The sequence below is a fragment of the Ciconia boyciana genome, chromosome 7 (assembly GCF_034638445.1).
Source record: "Ciconia boyciana chromosome 7, ASM3463844v1, whole genome shotgun sequence".
NCBI classification, from domain to species: Eukaryota; Metazoa; Chordata; class Aves; order Ciconiiformes; family Ciconiidae; genus Ciconia; species Ciconia boyciana.
This window is the reverse complement of record NC_132940.1, coordinates 491,530-506,986: the sequence shown is the minus strand read 5'-3', so window position 1 is coordinate 506,986 and position 15,457 is coordinate 491,530. Positions and strand designations below refer to the sequence as shown.

General features: G+C 39.9%; 1 protein-coding gene across 1 annotated transcript in view; it reads left to right on the top strand.

The window, feature by feature from the left end:
* The window catches only part of TNNI3K (TNNI3 interacting kinase), a 97,006-nt gene that overhangs the window by 29,749 nt on the left and 51,800 nt on the right, over nt 1–15,457 (top strand). Inside the window, exons 8-17 of the mRNA XM_072867333.1 lie at nt 2,284–2,428; nt 2,520–2,624; nt 3,286–3,380; nt 4,027–4,176; nt 6,239–6,325; nt 7,554–7,610; nt 8,582–8,674; nt 8,760–8,817; nt 8,933–9,127; nt 9,481–9,585. Of these exons, the coding sequence (XP_072723434.1) occupies nt 2,284–2,428; nt 2,520–2,624; nt 3,286–3,380; nt 4,027–4,176; nt 6,239–6,325; nt 7,554–7,610; nt 8,582–8,674; nt 8,760–8,817; nt 8,933–9,127; nt 9,481–9,585 (1,090 nt within the window). The remainder of the gene's footprint in view (nt 1–2,283; nt 2,429–2,519; nt 2,625–3,285; nt 3,381–4,026; nt 4,177–6,238; nt 6,326–7,553; nt 7,611–8,581; nt 8,675–8,759; nt 8,818–8,932; nt 9,128–9,480; nt 9,586–15,457) is intronic.

Genomic DNA, 15,457 nt, shown 5'->3' with positions numbered 1-15,457 from the left:
TGCATAGTACAAGTTTGGACACCTGTAATAGACAGATTATTCCTTAGTAGCCTATTAATGTCTTGTAAACTGTCTCAAAGATCTGGTGCTAGACTGAATCAAGACCTAAATGTTGTACAAAGTAGGCTGGATTTGTCAATTCTGTCAGTTATGGTATCAACCAGTTATGGTTGTTCTATCTTTAACCGTAGAAAGAAATGCATGCTCTCTTTTAAAATGGAATAAAGATCTTCTTTGGATAGTGAAAACAGGACTTGTATGTCTCTGCACCAATGGAGAATTCTGCCTAGAGCCTTGTCCAATTTCTTCCTTCCTTCCTACTAGACAGATAAAGAGAGAGACATATAAGGTATATCCATCCCCATTTTGGGTGTGCCTAAGAAGGTTCGCAGGTGCTGGAATGCAACTGCCTATCCTGTAAGCAGAGAGAAGGCTCCCTGGCATGGATGTGGTCCAGGATAACTGGCAGTCTCAAACAGTTCCCACCTGTGGGTCAAGGATCTGCCAGGGACGGCTCCCCAGCAGACAGGTTGCACGCAACTGACCTTGAAACAGTTTGATGCTGTTGGTAGGTACCAGCAGTTCGGTGATCTTGGCCTCAGTGCCAGGGGTGTTCCCAGTCCTATTTATGTTGTTAGTACACATGCAGCCATAGTCTCACACTGCTCACTTGATAATAGCTATTCTCAAGAATTGTTGGGTTTATGTTGTTCTATTACAGAATCATTTTTAAATAGAAGTTCATGATAAAAAGTGTGTAGTATTAATATTTGCTATACTAAAACAACAGCAGTCAAAATTAGATGGTTTCAGAAATGTGAATCTGCTTCTGCATGCTAACTGAAACAACATTTTGATCTAACGGACCAGTTACTGATAGGTTTCCAAGTGCTTTGCTGAACTGGCACCCAAATCTTCAAGAAAGAATCTTGGTCTTACTGACATTGAATCAATTGAATCAATGAATTTTTTTAAAATTCCCTCATTGCTTGCTAATATTGTCTATCCTACAGCAACCCTACTATTTCACCCAAAATGTCTGAGAATATGAGCCAGCCAGGAGTTTAAGAAATCACATCAAATTCAAATCCTTTGCGCAAATATGCTTATTTGAGAGGTATTTAGAATGAATTAGTTTCAGTTTTCTTTTGCTTTTAATCTTATACTGTTGTGTGTTGATTAAAGCAACTGTTTTTGCAGGTAGAAGGGTACAAGAATCGGTCTTCAGAAATTTAGAAAAAGTACTTTCATTGGATATATTTTTATAAGTTGTGTGCAACATACACAATGCATGATTTTGTGACATAAAGCACTGGAAGGGCAAATCTCTTAAACAGAAGAAGACCTTTGTATCGTACGTTGTTTGTTTTCCATGTGAAATTATATTGAACCAACAGAGATAAATACCATTCCCACCCAACAATAATATACTATGTCTCCAATTCTGCCCATTCTTTTCTATAGTTTCATGTTCTGTCAAAGGATACTCCCATCCTTTTAAATATGTGAAGCACATACATAGTCATCCTTGCAGGTGAAAAGAGACATCGAGCAAAATGAAAACATTGGTAATCCAGACGTTTGAATGAATTCTCCTCTTCCTTTCTTGCCTTTTATATATTTATATTTTAATAGTGGCTATGAAATAGATATCCTTACTGTGTCTCCTTTATTTTTTTAAATTTTCTTTTTTGTCACTGTATAACTATATCAAGAATCCTTGATCCTGCTACTCAAGGAAGCTAACATAAACCTTAAAACCAACTGGCTTTTCCTTTCCTAAGAGCAACAAGGAAGTATGTTTCTTCCTAGTATTTGTAAATAATATTGTATATTAATTACATTATATACATTATACAATATAACTATTGTTCCATGCATTTGGAATAACTCAGTGGATTGCTTTCTTACATATAGTAACCATGTATCTTACTTTTGCTTCACATTGTAATATCCTGACAGCAATTGCTCTTTCTAAGGGTCATTTATAACTTGTGATTCATTCATGGAAAGCTACATCAAAACATTCGATACATCTGCTTCTGGAAGAAAGCAGTTATACCCCAAGTCCAAAAAATCGTCTTGACGGTGTACTACAGATGACACTGAGTAACGTAGTTTTGATATATGAAAGCTCACAGAAATTTCAATTTTAAAAAAATAGGACCATAAACATTTTAGCAGTTTCATAACGTATATGCACAATACATAAAGCATTACTAAATATCCAAAGCACCTAAGTATAAAATGCTTTCTTTGATGTCTTTCTGCGTCAAATGGCAGTGAATGCTCAGGACAATGAAGATCACGTTCCTCTGCATTTCTGCTGTCGATTTGGACACCATGAAATTGTAAAGTTCTTACTCCAGAGCAGCTTCGAAGTTCAACCCCATGTGGTGAATATCTATGGAGACACACCTTTACATCTGTGAGTCACGTGGAGAAGCTCTGTTTTACATGGTTTGGGCCTAGTTAGAAAGCTGGTGTTGTTAACAACTCTTTACTGACTTCGTCTTCAGTGCGTGTTACAATGGAAAGTTTGAAGTTGTCAAGGAAATAATTCAGCTCTCAGGAACAGAAAGTCTCACTAAAGAAAATATATTCAGTGAAACAGCTTTCCACAGGTGAGATGTTTAAAACGCCATTATCAATAGAATTCCACTTACACATGCATGCCATACAATACCCAAAATAACAAATGTCTCGCCAACAGCCAGATGAGGAACAAAGCAGTGAGCTCGACATGGATGTTAAGTTTGTATCTTGAGATACAGGAGAGGACATGAAGTAAGAGGTAGAACCAGAGAGTGAATGGGGAGAGAGAGAGCAAGCAAGAGAGAGAAAGGTAGGAAAGGCATCAGGTTCATCAACATCTCTATGAACAACAGTTTCTCTTTCTGTCCAGTTTGGAAGCTGAGTTGAGAGCCTGTTCTGCCTAGAAACCTGCTGGAGCCTAGATATTCTAAATTAGAAATGAGGTGGCAGAACACAGTTTGGTCATGATGCTGTAAGTTTGTAAAGTGTTATTTAAGAGGCACTTTGCAAAACAGACTGTATTAATTTTGCATAGCGGCGCAAAATTAATTTATACAAGAATAATTGGAATGTTTCTGAAATGACAGAAATGAACATGCTTTGGTGGATTAATCATGCATTTGCACATTTCTAAAGATCCTTTATATTATTACATTTTTATCTCTGTGTAGTTCTTTTTAATTTTTTGGCTACCCAAAGTGTTTGTCCTTTTATGGACTATAGCATTCACTTTTCCCTTTATTTTTGCAGTGCGTGCACCTATGGAAAGAACATAGAACTTGTAAAATTTCTTCTTGACCAGAACGTTGTAAGCATCAATCACCAGGGAAGAGATGGACATACAGGTAACACCATCATACTTATTGTGTATGAATGCATATACCAGCACCAAAAAATTTGGAAGCCATATACGCAGTCAGGATTTCCAGGGTAATTCCCATAATTCGATGATCAGCATCCAATTACCTTTCAGACAGATCTCAACTTTTTTGATATATGTTTGCAGGCAGGCATAGAAGTGATAAGAGTTCAGTGAGGATGTGTCAGGCTCGTTAGCTTGTATATGAGTAACAAAACCTGATGTAAACTGATTCTCCTATAGTTAGGCTTCTAAGCAGTTTTAAGAATTGGGCCCAAGTATTATTCTGCTAGGGTCTGGGCATATAGGATATAGTGTCTGAAGGGCTGCACGCCTCCGTGTCCCTACTACAAGCAATGAAGAAAAGAGCCTTCTTTGTTTCTACTTGCCTTTCCTCACGTACAAAGTTGTTAAATGTGATTTGCGGGTGGTAGAGTAAATGCTGACATGTTGTGTAGCAGGCAATAGATTGCTTCTTGCAGGGTTAATATTTTATCTTCACCTATTGCCTCAGGTATTTTTTTGATAATATATTCCTTTATTGAGGAAACCAATTTGTGCTTTATAGTTGTTGCTGCAAGTCCTATCATGATGTTCTGGCAGTTGTGCTTACCATGCTTCTGATGTTCTAGGATTACACTGTGCTTGCTACCATGGTCATATTCGACTTGTACAGTTTCTACTGGATAATGGAGCTGATATGAACCTGGTAGCTTGTGATCCCAGCAGGTCCAGTGGAGAAAAGGATGAGCAGACCTGTTTGATGTGGGCTTATGAGAAAGGTATTTCAATTTTCTAGTTTCTGCTACAAAATCCATAAGAACAGTACAGGAAGGAGAGAACAGTACAAAATAACCCCTCAGTCCCTGTAGACTAAGAGCTCTCGCCATCTGCTTTCCAGTTCCTGGCACGAAGGGGTATAAAAAACAGCCCTTTTCTTTACCTTCTCAGATTCTCTGTTAAACATCCATTTAATTCAACACAAACTCAAGGACAGGAGTATTTCTATTTTGCTGCTAAAATAGAAAACATACAGCCTGTTCAGAAAAGGCTGTTTCTCCCTCTGGTATGTGCATGACGAGTTTTAATTTTATTATTGAAGGAGGCATTGCAATGAGCGATGAATCAGAGTCAGTAATCTCAAATTCTTGCAAATACGGATCAAAGCAAGGCATTTTCCATGGTTCCTGTTCTACTGTCCTATACGTACAGCAATGTGTCAGTTTTCTGTCCTGTTTTTGAGTCCATGCAAATAAAAAGATTTATTTCTTCCTGAAAATGTTTTTGATGTTCACATGCATTTGTGGATTTCATTGGTGTTTGAGAGCCATGTATTTATGTAGGATACCCTTCAGTTTATTCTTCCTGGCATGGCCATTCCACCCCTATGGACTGTGGAAGGCTATTTAAGTAGTCTCTTCATTGCTTTTGTAAAGAAGTGACCATCTTCTTTGGGTTAACATTTATGTTAATTTAAGTGATAACACTTCAAACGTTTAGTTCAAGCATCCTCTGAGGTTGGATGTCCAGAAAGCTGCTGTCTGTAAAAATCTGTCCTTGATTTAAATTCCTGTGTTTTAGAGAATTGTTCCGTTATGCTGACACTCTGGTGTGAGCTCATGTCCCTGGCAGCCTAGTGACTCAGCAGGACTTCTTTCCTGTAGAAGGTAGCTTCTGATAACAAGATGAGAGTCAGCAAAAAAAGCTTCTGCCTCATCTGTTTCCTCTAGCACCCTTAAGAGTTGGAGTTGTAAGTTTTTTGCAGGACCCTAGAAGACCTAGCAAACAACCTTTCCATACCTTGTGGGCTTACAGGTCTTTCCCTGGCTTATTGTAAGCCAAAAAGTTTGTACTCATTAGGGCATTAGTGAAAAACGTCCTTAAAGAAATGCCAACAAACTTTGCAACTGAAGAAGCAGGAAATGATAGGTAGCATTTGGTACATGATCCAAGCATCATGACCTCAGCACAAATGCGTATCTTTTCCTCCTCTTCTTGTCTGCTCTCATCTTTGTAAGCAGCAAACAGGAGCATTTCCTATCGGCCTGGCTGTGCGCATAAGCAGTGCTGAGCCCAGCCGTTACAGTGAGCACAAAGCAAGAACTCGAAAATGCTCTTCTTTCCCATAGGTTTGCTAGGGGATGGGGGGAAAATATCAGTTAAAGTTGGAGGATTCTGGGAATTCCCCCTCCTCCAAAAGCATTGCAGTACCATTTATTACGAGAATGACTGTAACATAGTAAATCTATGGATTTCAAAGGTCTTTCAAAAATCTGATATTGCCAAAATACTCTGTATGAAATTACTGAGGGAAAACTCATCTTTGAAAGGTTTAGAAAAGAATTTTGAACATTGCCAAGCAGAACTTTGTGCATCAAACATCCGAGAGCGTGAGCATGCTGTGCATACACTGCATTCTTCTGGTTCCTTGCAGAGGAGAATAACGAGTATAGCAACTGTCTACAGCAATATAGTGTACAAATTTTGTCCAGTTTAGGACACCAGAGCTGAAATATTTTCAGGCACTGGTTGTCCTTGTAAGGCCTACTGAAGACTATTGTCAGCTAGGATTTCTGTAGCAGGGTTTTTTCCATTGCCATATACTGCATCTTAGGGTTAGGTGGACTCATGGAAATAACATGCTTGTTTTTATTGGCAGGTATTTCCCTGTATTTCTGTGGTTAAGAATCATAGTATGTTGCAGATTAGCACCACTATATCACCGTTTACATGTTTTATAGGCACATTGTACATTTTTTTTTAAATCCCCTGATTTTATATAAATCAATTAAAAAGACTATTGTGTTTACCTGCAAATCCTTATATTTCCTCTTTCTTTCTTAGGTCATGATGCCATTGTGACCCTTCTGAAGCATTATAAGAGACCTCAAGATGAATCACCCTGTAATGAATACTCACAACCTGGAGGAGGTATGGTCTGAGAAATCACTTTAGTCTCTAACTGAAGGGTCTGATCCAAAGACCGCTGAAGTCTCTGGGAATGTTCCACGGATGTCAGGGAGCTTTGGATCAATTCTGTCTGGCACAAAGAAAATTAGTGCCATGAGAATCCCCATTTTCCAGGTACTCTCCGTTTATGTCCAAATTCTTCCTTTATCTTAAAACAGAGTTGTCACTTTGCATTACTCACGAGAGAGAAAAGCTAAAAGCTGTGAGTTGAAGATCAATCCCTAGTAATCACTACTCATACCTTTTTACATCCTTAATACCTTGTTTAGCCATTCTCTTTGTGTTGTTTAGCTCTGACGTTTCTTTGATTACTGACATTCGGTATATTTCTACACTCAGTCCCCTTCATATTTTTTAACATCTTTGGATATCTAATTCCCCCTTGGGAAAAATTAATTACCCTTTTTGCTACAAAAATACTCATTTGTATTGGCAACTAAATGACAAATGGCAAGAAGAATGTTAACAAACACAAGCAGTTGATAAACAGAACATTTTGCAGCGCGTTCAGAACGCTGTCTACAGAGAGGGTGAGTGCGTGCTGCGGCTTGTCCAGGTCATTGACTCCTCCTGCCATGGAAACAGGAGGAGCCCTACCGCCAGCAGCAGCATCGATCCGCTTCCTACGCTTCCAGCTCTGCAGAGCAGTTTGACCTGTTCCAGGTTTGGGTTTAGTATACCCCAAGTGTATGTAAATCTTTAGGGGACTAAGTTTATGCATGTATTGGAAAATGACTTTGGCAAGCAATTAACACACCCAGACAGGTTTTTTAATGCTGATTGTTAAAAGAACTCGGCTCCCACTTAAGCAGAAAAACAAGAGATGAAATTTGTGGTACATGGAGAAAGCTGAGGTCTTTTAGTGCAATACGCTTGCAGCCCAATTGTCAGAATCTGTCAGTCTGACCTGGGTTCCTTTACAGAATCTAGCCGATACACAAGGCTACGTTGGCCTTCTTTACCACCAGTGAAAGTCAGTATCGTTCTACATCGTTTAGTGAAGCTATATACAAATTACTTTCAAGAACGCAGCAATATAACATCACAATCATATGTGTTTGTGTGCTGATGTGTATTTTCACCCCTTTATTTTTCATTCTTTCAGCAAACATTGCCTCATTAATTTATCAGTACAGATGCTTATACTGTCTTTGAATTCCATAAAATTCATTCTGTTCTTTTATTTCAGATGGTTCCTATGTGTCAGTTCCATCCCCTCTAGGAAAGATTAAAAGCATGACTAAAGGTATTCTCAATGGCAGGGGAAAACTTGAACTTTTATGGTCTTTTTACCCAAGGTGTTTGTCAGCCTAAACATACTACGCAAGATTCATTATTCCTGGAATTGTCATTGTTCAGAGATTTAATGATGTGCATAAGCAGCAGCTATATCCCCTAGGATAATTCTAGGAAACCATATACTTAGCTTTGTTGCTCAGCATCATGATAATTCATGTATTTATCTTATTTTCATTTACTTTAAAAAATATACTTATTTTTATTTCTTTGGAGAAAAGGATGTGCTTGTGAATTAGTACTAATGAAATATACACATCTCCATGAATGCAAAAAAATATCATATTGAATTCCACTGTAAAATGCCTGGGTTATCTTTACAAGAAAAATTCTGTCCAAATATAATTGGTGTTAATCTGAAACACCTTGTCGTGGTTTAGACCCAGCCGGGAACTAAGCCCCACCCAGCCGCTCGCTCACTCCCCCCGGTGGGACGGGGGAGAGAATTGGAAGAGCAAAAGTAAGAAAACTCGTGGGTTGAGATAAAGACAGTTTAACAGGGAAAGCAAAAGCCGCGCACGCAAGCAAAGCAAAGCAAGGAATTCCTTCACCCCTTCCCATGGGCAGGCCGGTGTTCAGCCATCTCCAGGACAGCAGGGCTCCTTGGAACTAATTCTCAGTATAGAGAATTTTACACAACCATGACATAATACAGGCAGAATATGCTTATGGGACAGTGGTCATCACTGATAAGATTTTAAAGCCAAGAAAGCCCAAGGCAACTGTAGCATTGCAAGTATTTGTCTGTTATTGGGGTTTACTGTGGTTACTGAAAGAAAAGGGAATAGGATCACCAGTCAACCAATTTACAGGAGGAAAATTAGCTTGTACTGTGCAATGGTTTTGTGAAGTTAAATACTTATATTCTGTCCTTCCCATGACCCTGCATTTTACAAATAGGATAAGTGTTTTCTTTTGCAGAAAAGGCAGATGTTCTCCTCCTCCGTGCTGGTTTACCATCACATTTCCATCTTCAGCTCTCTGAAATAGAGTTCCATGAGATTATCGGCTCAGGTACCAGAAATAAGAATGCATCAGTTTTAAATGTCTGATGTTCATAATAAATATCTTTGTGCTTATTTATTTTCAACCATTTTAGGGTCTTTCGGAAAAGTATATAAGGGACGATGCAGAAATAAAATTGTCGCAATCAAACGGTAAGTTTATCAGACTTTTCCATCTTGTTTGGTTAATGACCGAGTTTGAAGCATTAAAAAACCCCATATTTCATTATATTTTTGCCTTACTGTTTTCTCTCATGTAAATTCTAAGCTATCGAGCCAATACCTACTGCTCCAAATCTGATGTGGACATGTTCTGCCGTGAAGTTTCCATTCTCTGCCGACTGAATCATCCCTGTGTCATCCAGTTTGTGGGAGCTTGCTTAGATGACCCAAGTCAGTTTGCTATAGTCACTCAGTATATTTCTGGAGGATCGCTCTTCTCCCTGCTTCATGAACAGAAGAGGTATTCCACTCGTTCTCTACTTGGGCTTCTGGTACAGAATTCGGATGACTAGTAAACCTATGCTGATGTAAATGTTATTCATTTCAGTGTAAAATAGAGAAAGGAACACACCAGAAAAATTTTAGCTTTGATTCAGATTATTGGGTGTACAAAGGAAATTAATAAGAAATCACAAAATTGTTATTTAGTCATTATCTTGCATTATATACATTTACATTACATAGATTATATAACACTATTTTGTATTTAAAACAATTCTAAAGGTTCCATGATTTACAGATAAAAATAATTTACAGGTAATTCTTGTCTGTTTATTAACTTTGAGTAATTTTTATTTTTTTTTCAAAATATAGAACTCTTGATATGCAGTCTAAATTAATCATTGCTGTAGATGTTGCCAAAGGCATGGAGTACCTCCACAACCTCACACAACCGATCATACATCGTGATTTGAACAGGTAAGTTTCTTTCTTTATCCTAAAACTTCAGGGAATCTGAAGCCTCAAAGCAACAGCGATGGTCTGCAGTCTCATCTGTATTTGCAGACCCTTGTAACTGTGCGGGATCTCATTAACACTGCTGGAGCTTGGAGGAAGGTCTGCTTGCACCAGTTGGACTGGGGAATTGGGGAAAGCATGATGCTTTCACTTTCACTGGAGGCTTTAACACATTTTAGTTGAATGACTTGACAGACGGTAGTCAGCGTCATGCTTATAATAATTTCACTGACAGATATCTGAAATTTACAACATATTTATACCCTATTTGCGTACATTAGTCCCATGGGATAGCCTTTTTCCAATTTATGCAATGTAGTATATTTCCCCACTATAATTTTTTTAATCCAAAACATTAATTAATTCATTTCACCTACTTTTACCCCTCTAAGGATTAAGTGCCTAATTTAGTCACTAGACCCCTAAGGTCAACGCAGAAATGCGGAAGGACTTCCAGAAGGCAATCCCTCCCGTTTGCTTTAGGTGCCTGTCTCGAAAAGGGAGGAACCTTGGATGAGCCTGTGCTTGTTACAGGGAGGGGAGCAGCCATCGAGCTTAGGCTAAGTGCCTAACGCTGACACTCGTAGAGGTGTGGTAGGCAAATCCCAGCCCAGGTGTCAGCTGACAGTGCCACTGGCAAAGAAGCAGGAGAGAGTCGACATGAGTCGGTTATCCAGATTTCCTTCTGGAAATGAAACTGGATAGAAAAAACTCAGCTTTTATACAAACCGCTAGGAGTCACATTTGCTGAACTGTAATTGTCATTAAAGGATGCAACTGCTAAAAACCAGGAGTTTCTTGCACCTGGCCCACCAACGTTCAGTCTTTGTTAGAAGCAGGAAACATCTTCTCTACTGAGCAGAACTTTTTGTGTCATGTCTACATCAGCAATCACTCAGACTAGCCATTCTGCACCAACTTCTGCTTTGGAAGGGCACTAACCAAAGTCACCTGTAGGTGTATTTAAAGAAGAGCAACCAGGTGAAGAAAGTTAGTGCTGAATAGCTCTTGCACTTTTTAGCTGCAGTAGTTTGCTTGGAAACAGCTCCTTCATATGTACAAGCACTGTGACAAGAAAGCTGCTACAGAAAGAATTCTTAAAAGGTAGGGTGAAGTGGGTTACAAAATGGGTTTTCTTCAGTGTCAGACATACATCTCCTCATTTTCCACTAGTTTAACTACTTGTTTTTTAAAAAGTGACAGAAATGTTCATTTTGTTTGTGTCTCAAGTGACTGGGCCTATAGAGTTCAGGTGATATAATAAATAACATTTTCCTGCATCTTGCTGTAAGTTTTCATTTCCTAGCGACACTGATAGCTGCAGCGAAAGATTCCTTGCGAAAGACACGCATTCTTTTGGAAAAAGGAGCTGGGTTTTCCCTTTGCTAGGCAAAGAAGTAAACTGATTGTGAGACCATGGACAGTTCAGGATTCTGGTATGAAATTCTGAAAAAATATGAGGCAGCAGCAATTTTCTGGACATCGTTGTTAGCATCTCCAAGAGAACAGCATGGCTTGCACACATGAAAAGTTCTGTTTTCTTGCTCCAAGTGTACCTACACTGACAGCTCTACAAAGGGCACCTGTGAAGGGAGGGATTTCAACTGTAGTATTTGTCCTTTATAAACGGGAGGTTCCTGGGATTTGAAGCATAGCAAGGACACAATGCGTGTATAGATAAGACCAGTCACAGAGATGCAAGCTGAAGCCCACCGAGCTCAGGTCCTGTCTCTGGCAGTGGCCCATAGCGACAAATTTGAGAGCCAGGCGTGTATATAACGATAATGTCTTGAATGCTCTCTCAGTGCCCAAGAATTTTGGGTTCAAAAGGGTACTTTCAAAAACGAGTACCTGCTCTTGAAGTCATTTTTTAAATGAAAGAATAACTCTATTTGTGGTTATGAAAGAAAAAATATCCTTGCAGACTGAAGAAGAAAATCAGATCACTAATGCAAAAAAACCTGCACATTTCTTTATTTTAGTCTGAAAAATGCAGTTTACAAACCATGGCGCTTCAAGCCAATCTTCTGGGATTTATGTGCCCTAGGTTAGCAATACTGGCACAAATTCTGCTTTATGCTCTGACTGCAAATTTTAGCACCCTTTGCTTTATTCATCTCCTCCAATGTATGAGTGCATCCATCTGCTCATATTAAAACTGCTACAAGCACATAAAAATGGCTGCTGTTAACCACTGCCAATTACATACCCAATTACTTTATTTAAATGTGCAGATATGGTGTTTCTGTACGGATATGATAAATGTATGATGCTTAGAAGAATATTGCTGACATGATATATTCATCCATGTATATTGACTATATGGAAGGTTAATTTAAGTATATTAATATAAGCCATATTCTGCAATTTTACTGTAGCAGAGCTACATAAAATTTGTCCATCAAAGAGTATTGTAAATGCACTTTGGATTGACTAAATACTTTCAAAAACCATGTCACTGATCAAAATTCTTTTAGCCTAAGAAAGCCTGAACCCACGTTTCAGAAGTCTTTGAAATGCTTCGTTTTGACATTTTAAATTATTTTTTCTATTCTTCCTAATTTTTTAATTCGAATCCAAATTCCGAGGTTTTAAAATATAATTCTACTTATCAAATAAATATCAAAAAATAAAAATGAAAAATTGAATGTTTCATCTTCATATGAACAAGTAAAATTTTGTTGACATGTCTGTTCCCCACTTTTTATTCAATGATGTTAAGCTCCATAAAATGTTCTGAGTCAATGCCAAACGAAACAGTCCATTAAAATCACTTATTCAAGCAGTTCCATTAATCAGCAGGAGACATTAGGACAGTCAAACTCTGAAGTGCAATTCAGATTCTCCTCTAATACATTTTGAACGAATAACAATTCATTATCAAGTGATTTGACTGCAAAGCTTTGCAGTAACCAGTTCTGAGCGATTCGGGAGGAATTGAGGATTCAGGGCAACGCGAGCAGGGAAAGCACAAACTCTGTGTTCTTGACCACGTTTGTGAGCGACGCCTGCCCGCAGCACAAGCTCTCAGCGCAGCGCTGCTCCCGCGGGAACCTCCTGAGCAGCGTTAGGGCTCTCCGCAGCGTGACCGCGCAGGCAGAGGCGTCGGCTCTGGCCTTCGCCCGCGGAGCCCAGGTGGGCAGCACGCGCTCCCCGAAGGCCCCGCGCTCTCCGCTCCGCGGCACCTCACCTGCCCTGGCAGCAGCGGCCGCGGGGAACCCGGGGATGGGTGGGGCGGGGGACCCCCGCCGCCATCGGCTGCTGCTGAACAGGGGCTGCTTCCCTGCGGCAGATGTTGCACCCCTGGATCCCCCGACGGCTGTGCGTGCTCCCCCACGACTGGCAGTGAGGTGCCTGGTCTCTCATTTCCTGCTGCGCTACTGGCGCCTTGCGCCGTGTTTCCCTGCCTTCAGGGGTGTATCCTGAATTAAGTCGGCTTTTGATAATGTCAGCTGAGGCTTCTCCAGTGTCTGTCTCCCAGTCTCGCTGGTTTTGCTCAATGCAGAGTACGCTCAGTCCTGATATCTTGTCATTTTTAGTAGCTGAAATGATGAAATGCTGAACACTTAATTCATTGGTTTCTGGCCTTGTTGACTGGATTTCCCACACAGGCAAATGCTTTCTTCTACTGTCCTGGAAGGATGGATACAAATACTTGTGTAATCTGTTTCGGTTTTTTTAATTTTTCCCTTTGAGAATTCTCAGTTTATTGTCAGCATAGCGCTGTGCTTTCAAATAACACTTTGTCACTTTCTTTCACTACTTCTTTTCCTTTTGTTTTGTCTTTACTTTGAATATTTTCCTATAATCTGTTTCTTGGTTTGTTTGGTCCATTTGTTACAGATAAAAGCATCCCCGATCGGGTCACTTCCAAGAGCTAAGATCTAGTGCAGGTCAGCGCACTCGTGCAGTTTCTTTGGCGATACCTGAGTGGAAGCACTGAGTCCTCGGTGTATGCAGAGAAAATCCGTTCTTGCTTTTCTAGCTATGAACATAGTCTCAGGGTGTACATATTTCAGTGAAGGGTGGTGCAAATACCCTAACTGTATTGCACTGTGACATTTTAGATGAAAATGCCTCCTTTTGCTAAAGACAAAACATGATCCTTAGTTCTGCTAGCCCTTTAATGCAAAAGGCACATCATTCGCACTGGGGATGGCTGGGCTTTCCTCTCACACAGCGTAGCTGTGCGCTGCTTTGAACAAACAGCTTTCTGCCTTTGACTGTCACCTCTTCTGCTTCTACAAGGCATCCCTTATAAGTCCTGACTATTGAGACGGACATTCAGTTCTTCAGTTTTGGCCCAAGTCAGGATTGCTGACAGTTTCTAACTGCATACCTTTACTCTTTTGGCAAATGGATCTTAGCCCATCCTGTACGACAAGGTCTGGATTAAGAGCAAAGAGAAACTGCTGATATTACAAACTTTCAGTACATTCAATTGTGAGGAAAAGCTTGGCACTGGGCAGAGCTTTTCTACATTAACCTTTCTTTCTCAAAAAAAAAAAAAAAGCTGTTGATAACGGCAACATGGCTCCACCAGTCCTAGAGGCTTTTGGAAACGTTACAGAAAAAAGCTCTTTAGGCCAGACCTTATTACTGAGTCTCCAGTTTTTAAAGTATAAGGCGGATTCACTATGATATGCTGTGCAGAAAGCAACCTGGATCTCGACGTACAAAAAAGACAGGCTGGAAGAATGTCTTCTCACTACCTCACTTTCTTTTTTCCCCGTGACTGTACTTGCCTCGGTTCTCCATTGCCCATCCCACCACCTCCACCGCCCATCTCCACCGCCTGCTCTCCTTACAGTCAAGGGTCCCTTCTCCTCACCCCACTGGCTCTGACTTCACACATCCTCCACTTCTCACTGAGTCTCCTTCGTATGCCTGCATCCCTTCGCAGGTTCCTTTCGGGCCACCGAACTGTGGAGCTCAGAGGAAGATGCTTTCTTTTGAAGCTGTAGTTCTTGCCTCCGTCGTGATGCAAGCCAAGAGCCCCGTGTCTGAATGCTGCAGTCTGTGTAACTGTTCTAGGACGGCAAAGATCCAGACCTTATGGTTCGGCTTTATGCCTTGTCGCTACTGGCTGTTAGAAAAATAGTTCCGCACTGAAGGATTTTAAATAATGTTTTCCACAAAAGAAAACCCAAAACAGTATTTCACTAGAGAGCCAAAAAGCATATAATTGCCTCACAGAACTTTTACCAGATCATATTTGTGAGGGTCAAAAGATAATTTGCTATAAGGACATCAGTGCGGTTGATGCGTGGTGCTGAGAGTAGCTTAACTTCTGAAACTTTTTAGTGTGAGAGCAGAAGTTGTGTTTTCAGCATGAGTCCCAGTCAGCCCACAGGCACAATTACTAGATGAAAATCTTTATGACAACTGAAAAGAAAGACTAAGAGTGAAATTGTGACCCTCTTGTGTTAAGTTTTGCCAGTGGCTTCACAGGAGCCTTAAATTTTTTACCTTAAATTTTCACATAGCTTGTAACCCTCTTTGTGAGTTCTGAAATCTAATGCAATGCACATAATGCATTAAATAAATCTGCAATATGGCTTGACAGAACAGAGAAGAAAATGTATCTTTCATGTCTCTACCCTGGAAAAGGGGTTATCCTTCCATTTTGAGAATAATTGGGAGTCTTATTTTGCTTTCCAGTTCTGGAAAAAGAAGTTCTGACAGCTATCAGCAATGGTGACATGTACCAGCTTATTACTACTTATGCCGTGGTGAGGGATTGTAGCCACAATGATTACAGCACTTTAATAAAAAGGAGACCATTTTAGTATCAATTTAATTTAAGCCATAACAGCTGAACATGGTTGGACCA